Source organism: Cyprinodon tularosa, unplaced genomic scaffold (genome assembly GCF_016077235.1).
Source record: "Cyprinodon tularosa strain WSP-4 unplaced genomic scaffold, ASM1607723v1 ctg39, whole genome shotgun sequence".
NCBI lineage: Eukaryota > Metazoa > Chordata > Actinopteri > Cyprinodontiformes > Cyprinodontidae > Cyprinodon > Cyprinodon tularosa.
Window position 1 is genome coordinate 965 of NW_024039107.1, and position 11,284 is coordinate 12,248.

Consider the following 11,284-nt stretch of genomic DNA (forward strand, 5'->3'; position numbering starts at 1 on the left):
CTTTTATTTATTTATGTTTTAACTCATTTTAATCCCAGTTTTCCCCTGATACCCAGAGTAGATCTTAGGTTATTTCTGCCAGCCGGGTTAGAAAAGCACTGATCGGTGTTTTCTCATTTGTTTCCACCCAGATTATCCAGGATTTGGGGTTAGATCAGGTTAGATCAGGTTAGATCAGGTTAGCAGGAGGGAAACTGACTCTGGCTGCTCAGAAGGGGAATATAAAGACCTCCATGTTGGAATCTGTAGAGGAGGAAATGTTTGAATCGACTGTTTTTGTTGACAGGAGCCAAAGCTCAGCGGAATCCGGACGGGTTGATCCCCTGGACCAAGTTCTGCAAGGTGAGCCTCCATGGCCGTGCATCGGCTCGTCCTCAGGTGGAACTCGCTCCAGAAGGAGCTAATATGTTTCTATGGTTACTTTAGCAGAGCGCCAATGAGAAATCCTTCCCCTTCTGGCTGTGGATCGAAGGAATCCTGGACCTGATAAAGAGACATCTGCTGTCTCTGTGGAACGACGGGTGAGAGCTGCTCCGGTTCTGGTTCTGGTTCTGCGTTTCCACTGTTCAGGCTCATAACGCTTTCTCTGCAGCTGCATCATGGGTTTCATCAGCAAGGAGAGGGAGAAGGCCCTGCTGAGCGACAAGTGTCCCGGGACCTTCCTGCTGAGGTTCAGTGAGAGCAGCAAGGAGGGCGCCATCACCTTCACCTGGATCGAGCACGACGTCCACGGTAAGCTTTTATTGTGAAGGGACTACAGGAAGCAGAGCTGTTATCTCAGATGAATCAACTCTGTCTCTGTGATTCAGACAAGCCGGTTTATCACTCGGTGGAGCCGTACACTAAGAAGGAGCTGACGGCCGTGTCGCTGCCGGACATCATCCGTACCTACAAGGTGATGGCTGCGGAGAACATCCCGGAGAACCCGCTGCGCTTCCTCTACCCCGACGTCCCCAAAGACAAGGCCTTCGGGAAGTACTACCCCAAACCCTCAGAAAGTAAGACCCGCCGCGGCTTCATCCCGCTACAGCCCGACCCGATCAGACGATAACTAGAGTTCTGCTTCTGTCGCAGCTCAAGAGCCAATGGACGTGGAGAGCACGGAGCCCAACGGCTACATGAAGACGGAGCTCATATCTGTGTCTGAAGTGTAAGATTCTGAATAATCCTCTGAATTCAACATGTTTATGAGGAGTCATGACTGCAGAGGACGGGAGTTTAGTTTGTATCATTTTAGACAATCAGCTCAGTTTAAACTAATGGTTTTATTATTTCTAGTTAAGTCCAGTCAGCAAGGAATAACAAATGCGTCATTATTGATACCTTAAACTAATATGTTCGTGGTGGTTTCATGAATTTAGCATTAATCAGTAAAAAAATAAAAATAATAATTTTCGTCGCTATTTCTGAGTCTGGGAGCGGCCATTTTTGTCTGCCCGCTTTACAATTAAAATCAATGCGAACTACTAAATACATCTTCAACTAAAAACAATTATTGAGTTGGATGTTGGAATACTTGGGTAAAGGGGAAAAAAATAGAGTTATTTCACCTTTCTGATTCATGATCCCCCACTGATGGGTTCGTCGTTGGATCGCCAACTTGAAGAGGGAGGATTTGCCATCGAACTTCAGACCAGAGAAAAAACACGTCATACGGGACATGCAGGTGGCGCAGTGGTTAGCGCGTACGACCCATGTACAGCGGCCGTGGTCCTCGATGCGGTTTGAATCCAACCTGTGGTCATTCCCCCTTTACCGTCAGCCTACTGTCGAAAATACGAGTCACTAGTGCCGTTAAAAAAAAAAAAACATGTCACATGTAGCCAACATTTGGAAGAAGAACGTTTTGAAGCGTGTTGTGACAAACACCAGATACAGCACTGGGACTTGATCAACAGCCGATACCGCACCGTGACGTCACAAACCAGTAGGTGGCAGTAGTGTTCTTTATCAAAAATGGATGCCTCCAGTAAAGCACATTCACATGAAAATTACTCTGAATTAAAAACACTGATCATTTATTGAACAGGATGGAATAATTAAAATTTAAAGTACTTTCAGAAGTTTGAATTTTTTCTTTAAAGAAAAAACAATTTTTTTTTTTTATTTAACCTTTATTTTACCAGGAAGTCCCTTGAGATAAAATCTCTTTTTCGAGGGAGACTAAATAAGAAAGAAATCCCTTTTCTAAAGAAAAAATAATTTTTTATTTGCTACAATAACAGCAGATGAACAGCAGGCCGGATGCAACGAGTCAAGAGTTCATTTACGTTTTAGATTAGCTATTTAGAATAATCTAAGTTTAAATTTAAAGAAATGATAAAAGACACTAATTAAACACAGAACTTTAACGGTTTTATCTGAGATGCTGTTGTGGTTTTTATCCTCATTCTAATCCTGGGTTTTGTCTTTATTTAGATTCCGTCTTTATGTCGGCTCTTTTATTTTGGAGTAGCAGCTTTTATAATGTGTCTACAGTTCGTCCATGTTTGTTTTTTTTCTGTTCTTGGTTCTTTATTCTCTAGAGATGCTAAAATGGTGCAAAACGGCACAATTTATTTATTTTTTGTCCAAAAATGTTTCCTTTCCTTCAAAATAAGAGTCTGGAACATGGATGCAGGCTGAGAGCAGAGCTTTTTGTTCTTATTTGCTGTCAGACATATCAGAGCGTTACAGAAGAGGATTAGGGCCACTGAAAGAATAAAAAAAATATCACCAGATGTTTTTTTTATTTTTTCAGTATAATAAGAGAAAAGAGAATTCTGACTTTTTTTTAATTATTAAAACTAGATGAAACTAACAGGCTTGTTGTTGCTGCAGACATCCATCCAGACTGCAGGACAACATGATGCCCCTGTCTCCTGACAACTACAAGGCCTTGGAGCGCTACGTCAGCCCCAGAGACATCGACGCCGTGGTTAGTCCCCACACTTCCTGCTCCTTCATGAACCATCAACTCTAGAAAGTACCTGATTTTTAGGAATTTTCTGAAGCTTAACCATCAGGATCAGGCCAAATGGGTCATTTAGCAGCTGAGAAGTTCAGGAAAACAAATAAATCAGAGTTCAGGTGCCTCCAATGCTGCCACCTGGTGGCAGGCGATGATTACTGCTGTTCAATGACCCTAAAAGGTTGGAAGCTTTAAATTAATTCGTTTTTAAATTAATTCTGCAGCCCAGGAGCAGAGATAACGGATCACTTTTATTTAACATCCTGGTTATTTGTTTTTAACAAGTTCCTGCTTTTATTTTTAACATTTCAACCTTTATTAAAACAAATTATTTTTCATTTAGGAAGGACTAGTTTATGACGTGTTCTGCTGAAGATTTAACTGCATTCAGCCTTGCTGGTAGAGGATGCCATAGATATAATAGAGGCTAAGTATTTTCTTCCTGCTGCTGGAGGTCGACTCGCGGCCATCTTGTCACAGGCAGCTGACTAATGGTTCGTGTTGTTTTTAAAAACCGCACTGACCCAAATATAGGCTAATATATCGCTTATGTAGCCATGATGGTGGACTAAACTGCTGGATTATGTTCAGCATCTAGAATTAAAGCCACATTAATGTTTGTTCGACGTTTGGTACCGCAGAAAGCTTGCCTGTGACAAGATGTCTGCCGCTGATGATGATGGAGACGTCTAGCTTCTATTATGGATCAATCTGATGGGCTTAGCTGTAGTTCCACTCCCAGGCTGTAGGTGTCCTCACAGTAGGGCGGTCAGGACCATTAGAGGAAGCAAACTGGGTATGTTCAGGTCTCACTGAGGCTGTGTCTGATGTCCGCCTTAATCACTATAGTGGTTACGCCATTTTGGACGAGTGTTCGAACGTCTAGTGGAGGAAAAAGTTTGGGACTCAAAATTTCCAGCAACGCACCTTGGAAAGAAGTGATCATCCATGGTCTGTAGGCGAGCAGATGTATCATAGAATGCTTTGCGAGAGCTCTCCTCTCAAAGCATGATGGGATTTGTTGTGGCGACAAATGACAAAGATGGCGCAGGCACCGCGAAAAGTAGTGATCATCTCACTATAGAGTCCCCGCTCTATATAGTGATGGAGGGATTTAGGGCGGACGTACACACACAGCCTGAGGCTATCCTCTGCTGCCGTGGCAACGCTGCAGCTCTGAACGTCTCCTGTGTCTCGCTCTTTTTCTAGATGGATCTTCAGGGCTTTGATCCTCAGGTAAATCCTCGTGTCGCTCAGGCCTGCATGTGCAGCTCCAGTAACCCTGCATGGTCGCACCTCATAGAACCTCCCCACTTTAACACCGCCAGGGTTCACCGTGTCTGACCCGACCCGAACAGAGCCAGAATCTAGTGATTCGGACCTCTGGTTCTGAACCAGCACAGATTGAGTTCCGTCCGTTTCTAGTTTTTGAAGTGATTTCAGCCAATCTGTTCTGACCGGTTCTGGTTCTGGATCGCTTGCATGCCTCAGATTGGTTCGTTCACAGAACCAGTTAACCTTTTATAACCTTTAAGTGGGGGTAATAATTCAGATGCATAAAATTCCACCGGTAACATTTTAACCAGCAGGTGGAGCCATTGCGCGCAGCTCCAAGCTGAGACCAACAGATCTAATCCTAACAGCTCTGGAACTGTTATAACTAGAGCTCTGAAAGTTTCTGCATTTGTGGTTGAAATGATGTAGAACCAATATAATACAATTTATTTTTCCCAAGAATGTCTTTATTACTGCTTTTCAAAAAAGACCCGATCATTTCCATTTTCTTATCCATGCAAAATAGGCGAGGATTACCCAAAATAAGATGGATGTTAAGAGTTTAAATGCTAAACCGCTGGCAGCCCGGTTCAGGTCCAATAGCGCCGGAACCTTTGGATCAACTTAGGCTGTAGAGGGAAAAAAAATGATAGGAACTAAAGTGCAAGCATGACTTATCCAGGCCCACTGCTGCATGTTTGGTTCTGTTTGACCCGACTGGTCCTGCATGTTAGGTTCCATTGAGACCCGACTAGTCCTGCATGTTAGGTTCCGTTTAGACCCGACTGGTCCTGCATGTTATGTTCCGTTTAGACCCGACTGGTCCTGCATGTTAGGTTCCGTTTAGACCCGACTGGTCCTGCATGTTAGGTTCCGTTTAGACCCGACTGGTCCTGCATGTTAGGTTCCGTTTAGACCCGACTGGTCCTTCATGTGAGGTTCCGTTTAGACCCGACTGGTCCTGCATGTTAGGTTCCGTTTAGACCCGACTGGTCCTGCATGTTAGGTTCCGTTTAGACCCGACTAGTCCTGCATGTTAGGTTCCGTTTAGACCCGACTGGTCCTGCATGTTAGGTTCCGTTTAGACCCGACTGGTCCTTCATGTGAGGTTCTGTTTGGACCCAACTGGTCCTGCATGTTAGGTTCCGTTTAGACCCGACTGGTCCTGCATGCTTAGTTCTGTTTGGACCCGACTGGTCCTGCATGTTAGGTTCCGTTTAGACCCGACTGGTCCTGCATGCTTGGTTCTGTTTGGACCGGGCTGGTCCTGCATGTTAGGTTCCATTGAGACCCGACTAGTCCTGCATGTTAGGTTCCGTTTAGACCCGACTGGTCCTGCATGTTAGGTTCCGTTTAGACCCGACTGGTCCTGCATGTTAGGTTCCGTTTAGACCCGACTGGTCCTGCATGTTAGGTTCCGTTTAGACCCGACTGGTCCTTCATGTTAGGTTCCGTTTAGACCCGACTGGTCCTGCATGTTAGGTTCCGTTTAGACCCGACTGGTCCTGCATGCTTGGTTCTGTTTGGACCGGGCTGGTCCTGCATGTTAGGTTCCATTGAGACCCGACTAGTCCTGCATGTTAGGTTCCGTTTAGACCCGACTGGTCCTGCATGTTAGGTTCCGTTTAGACCCGACTGGTCCTGCATGTTAGGTTCCGTTTAGACCCGACTGGTCCTGCATGTTAGGTTCCCTTTAGACCCGACTAGTCCTGCATGTTAGGTTCCGTTTAGACCCGACTGGTCCTTCATGTGAGGTTCTGTTTGGACCCAACTGGTCCTGCATGTTAGGTTCCGTTTAGACCCGACTGGTCCTGCATGCTTAGTTCTGTTTGGACCCGACTGGTCCTGCATGTTAGGTTCCGTTTAGACCCGACTGGTCCTGCATGCTTGGTTCTGTTTGGACCGGGCTGGTCCTGCATGTTAGGTTCCATTGAGACCCGACTAGTCCTGCATGTTAGGTTCCGTTTAGACCCGACTGGTCCTGCATGTTAGGTTCCGTTTAGACCCGACTGGTCCTGCATGTTAGGTTCCGTTTAGACCCGACTGGTCCTGCATGTTAGGTTCCCTTTAGACCCGACTAGTCCTGCATGTTAGGTTCCGTTTAGACCCGACTGGTCCTTCATGTGAGGTTCTGTTTGGACCCAACTGGTCCTGCATGTTAGGTTCCGTTTAGACCCGACTGGTCCTGCATGCTTAGTTCTGTTTGGACCCGACTGGTCCTGCATGTTAGGTTCCGTTTAGACCCGACTGGTCCTGCATGCTTGGTTCTGTTTGGACCGGGCTGGTCCTGCATGTTAGGTTCCGTTTAGACCCGACTGGTCCTGCATGCTTAGTTCTGTTTGGACCCGACTGGTCCTGCATGTTAGGTTCCGTTTAGACCCGACTGGTCCTGCATGCTTAGTTCTGTTTGGACCAGGCTGGTCCTGCATGTTAGGTTCCGTTTAGACCCGACTGGTCCTGCATGCTTGGTTCTGTTTGGACCGGGCTGGTCCTGCATGTTAGGTTCCGTTTAGACCCGACTGGTCCTGCATGCTTAGTTCTGTTTGGACCGGGCTGGTCCTGCATGTTAGGTTCCGTTTAGACCCGACTGGTCCTGCATGCTTAGTTCTGTTTGGACCCGACTGGTGCTGCATGTTAGGTTCCGTTTAGACCCGACTGGTCCTGCATGCTTGGTTCTGTTTGGACCCGACTGGTCCTGCATGTTAGGTTCAGTTTAGACCCGACTGGTCCTGCATGTTAGGTTCCCTTTAGACCCGACTGGTCCTGCATGCTTGGTTCTGTTTGGACCGGGCTGGTCCTGCATGTTAGGTTCCGTTTAGACCCGACTGGTCCTGCATGTTAGGTTCAGTTTAGACCCGACTGGTCCTGCATGTTAGGTTCCCTTTAGACCCGACTGGTCCTGCATGTTAGGTTCAGTTTAGACCCGACTGGTCCTGCATGTTAGGTTCCGTTTAGACCCGACTGGTCCTGCATGCTTGGTTCTGTTTGGACCGGGCTGGTCCTGCATGTTAGGTTCCGTTTAGACCCGACTGGTCCTGCATGCTTAGTTCTGTTTGGACCGGGCTGGTCCTGCATGTTAGGTTCCGTTTAGACCCGACTGGTCCTGCATGCTTAGTTCTGTTTGGACCCGACTGGTCCTGCATGTTAGGTTCAGTTTAGACCCGACTGGTCCTGCATGCTTAGTTCTGTTTGGACCCGACTGGTCCTGCATGCTTGGTTCTGTTTGGACCCGACTGGTCCTGCATGCTTGGTTCTGTTTGGACCCAGTGTCCGTGTCTCTAAACGGATCTCTGCTTGCAGGAACAAGACATGAGCTGCACCTTCAGTCTTTATGCGACCTCTAACCTTCCCTAAAACCCGCTGTAGATGTAAGTATATCAGATCTGACCTGAATGATTTCTGAACACATTCTAATGTGTCTAGTTCCACAGCTGTTCATGTACTGCTTGAACCATAGAACCAAAACTGACTAAAGAAATGAGTCCAGAAAGGGTCCAGAACCACAGCAGAGAACCTTCCAGGAAAGTCGGGTCCACCAAAGTTACTCTATGAGATCATCAGCAGCACATCTAGGAGGTCCCAGTAGAACCCAGAACCACATCAGGGCTCCAAGACCCAACAGAACCACAGCCGACCCAATAAAGAACACAAACATCTCTCTAAGACTTCTGGGATGAAAGAACATCATCCCAATGGTCAAACAGGATGTGGTGAAACAGAACCGGGTCCATTTGACCCATTAGAACTCAGTAAAAGATGCAGAACCAAAGGTGTGAACCAGGAGCTGATTCCGCCCTCAGGATGAACTTTAAGGTTTAAACATGAGTTCTAGGTGTGGCCCGGTTAAGAATCCACCGTTCACCAGAAACCGTTCCGGTGAACAATCCACTTTTCATTGGAACCGGTTCTACTGAACAATCCAGTGTTTATCAGAACCAGTTCTGCCTGGATTTGGTCTGAAAAGTACAGAACCATGAAGTTCTTGTTTCTCTTTCCACAGATGACAGACTTTCCAGATGAAAACTGACGTCTCAGTCGAACTCTGCTGATGGTTCTGAGCCCGTATCTCTCCCCATGGTTCTGCCCGGCCCGGCCCGGTTCGCCCTGCATGTTGGGTTTCTATAGTTAACTGAACTAACCTCCATCACTCTGCTGAGAGAAAGAAAAACTTTCCATTCCTTCTTGTTTCTGTGACTCTGCAGCCTTGTTGGGTTTAAATCTTTGGTTCTGAACTTCTGGACCGGATCACAAATTATGCTAAAGTGTCTTGAAGTCTATTTATGTAAATGTGAGAAATAAATCTTTTTTATGTAGAAACTGACTCTTTGGTGATTGATTGTTCTTATGAAGGAGGTTCTGCTGAAGCTCAATCCTCAGCAGGTAAAGGATCCAGAACACGTGGAGGTGATCTGGGACTCAGCAGCTCCTCCTGAGCTGAAGTCCATCAGAACAATCAGTCCAAAGCTCGGTCTGAACTTCTAAACCTGTTCTTCAGCTTAGAGCTTCAGCTCCACTCATTAAATTTTTTTTTTTTTTTTTTTTTTTTTTTTTTTTTTTGGCGAATTTGCTCAAATTTGAAAAATAAATTTACCCCGAAAACCTTAACTAGTGTACTGAGCGGTGGCTCAGGGGGAAAAGAAAGGGGATGGGACCCCACAGGTTGCAGGTTCAAGACCTGGAACTCTCTTGTTTTTGCCTGTTTTTAACCACTTTTAGATCAAAATGCACCAAGAGCCCTTATTGGATTTGAACCCGCAACCTTTATATTTATCAGCCAGTCTTCTTACTAGCTGTGCTACATGTTCATCTACTATAATATCTTTTTTTTATAAATTTGTCTTCTATTTTTGTGTTTTTGGGTGGAAAAGTCACCGTTCTTGTGACGACTGAACGTTTTACTCCCAAATTCTCATTTTCTTCAGGAAAAAGGTCCAAACCATCAGAACCGCTGATGCTGATCTCACTCATCCCTGTTAGGGTGGATCTTCTGTTCTGGATTCACTCCACAGCAGGTTGTCAGACCAGAACATCACAGGTGTATCTTTCTGAAGGCCTGGAGTGGAAATGTCTCCACCAATAAGTTCAGCTTTTTTTCCCCCTTTCTGCTGGTTTACTGTAGCCAACAGTAACTGGGGTTGGGTGCAGCTATCTGTGTTCAGAGCATTTTGAGTCCGTGTTTTGTCTCGCTTCTCAGTGTAACATCATCAGATTTGTCACTTTGAGGCATAGGTGAATATTAACCAGCAGCTATTTCAATGTTTAAGTAAAAGAAAGGAGGCCAGTTGGTTAAAAAACATTAGAGATGCCACAGAAAAATCTGTTTATTAGACATACCAAGCTTTTTCAGCTAAAAATGGCAGCTAAAAATGTAAGTTTATACAAGTTAGTATTGTAACGCCAGAAGCTTGAGAAAACAGTTTAATCTTCTTTACTAGTTAATAAAAGCTGGGCTTCTCAGAGGACCATGACTCCCAGTTAAAAGTTAAGAGCTTCTACAGATCTTGAAATTTTGTTTCTGGCCTCATTATATCAGTAAATAGGTCCATAAATCTTTTTAAACAGCACAGAGAGAAGTAGGCATAGCTGCAGCTTTAACCCTTTAAAGCCCGATCCAAGAATAAAAAAAAACAGAAAATTACTTTTTTTGGGTTTGAATTCCTTATTTGCCCTTTTACCAAAATATGTAAAAAGAAAAAACTGAAATACATTTTTGCTATAATTTATAATAGTATAATTTATTACTATGCGATAAGTCAAGATTATTTTTTGTGTAGTCTTCTACTGGCTGTTATCAGGTATATCTGATTGTGTACAATAGGATTTTGAGCTTTTTACCATTAAATTATGCAAAAGGTGTCAGACGCAAAACATTTCAGAAACCGTATGTATCAATATGATACATTTGGCATTACAGGGTTAAAGGTGAAACAGATTTACTGGGATATGCAACATGCAATAAAATATATTTCCAAGTTTACCAGAAAGTACAAGAAAAAAATATGCTTTGCTATATTTAAAATTAAGCATATCCATATTTTTCTGGATGGATGGAATTAAAATCGTACTTCATCGGAATGCATCGGAATCGGCTGTTATTTGTTATATATTAATGTTTTATTGGCTATATATATATATATATATATATATATAAAATGGACTAAAAAGCATCTCTCTGACTATAAATATCAGTGTATTATAATTATCTTGTGTTCTCAACAATAGGAAAGCATTTATTAAATATATGTTTGAGCTCATTTTTGGAAAATACAAAAACCATCACTAAATTATACCCTAACAGAAGATGTTCCCCTTCAGAACCAGAACTGGACCCTTCATCTCTACATCTACTGCTCCACCTGAGTCTATACCTAGAAATGTTTTAAAAAGATCAGACTTTCTGCTTCTCTCTAAAGAGAGCAGAAGATTTGATTTGGATCCGATAACTAGAGTTTGAAGGCAGGAGAAGGTTCTGGTCTCGGTCTAGGAAGGTCCAACACGGTCAGCAGTTCTGCTTCTAAGTCATGAAATCTAATGGAAACGTCTGTAAACAGGTTTATTTATGATTTAAGAAACTTTTATCTTCATCTGGTGGAAAAACAACAAAATTATTATTTTAAAGGATTTTTAAAACAATCTTAAATTAGAATGTTTTAGTTTCATATTAACAAAGTTTTAAATTTACCCTAAAATACAGAACCTGTCAGAACCTGAATTTAAGTAATAATAATAATAAAATACCAGAAAATGTTTGTTTTTCAGTGTTTTATTAGTTTCTTTTTTCAGTGTACATAAATAACTGATGGAGGCGCAGCAACAAAAACACACGAAGAAGAACCAGAACCGACATGTTACATTCAGAAAGCTGCACCGACCCAAACAAACGTCACATGAATGAAAGAGCTGCTGCTGCAACTTTGTGCTTCGCTAACGGACCTGGTTCCGACCTGAGGACCGGAATGTTCCACGTGTTACAAACACAACCGAATGTCTGCAGAAACCTTTAGGTACGAGTGGAACGGCCCGCTCAGGTTCACCATCCATCGGCAGGGAGAACATTTC

At 43.9% G+C, this 11,284-nt stretch overlaps 1 protein-coding gene across 1 annotated transcript; it reads left to right on the forward strand.

Moving 5' to 3' along the window:
• Positions 1 to 286: 286 nt before the first annotated feature.
• LOC119791436 (signal transducer and activator of transcription 1-alpha/beta-like) lies at positions 287 to 8,542 on the forward strand (the record flags this gene model as incomplete). Its single annotated transcript, XM_038297517.1, has 9 exons — positions 287 to 342; positions 427 to 521; positions 593 to 732; positions 810 to 998; positions 1,075 to 1,150; positions 2,821 to 2,917; positions 4,160 to 4,186; positions 7,526 to 7,593; positions 8,226 to 8,542. Coding segments are annotated over 8 exons (734 nt in total), but the record flags the coding sequence as incomplete, so codon positions are not given.
• Between the last annotated feature and the right edge of the window lie 2,742 nt (positions 8,543 to 11,284).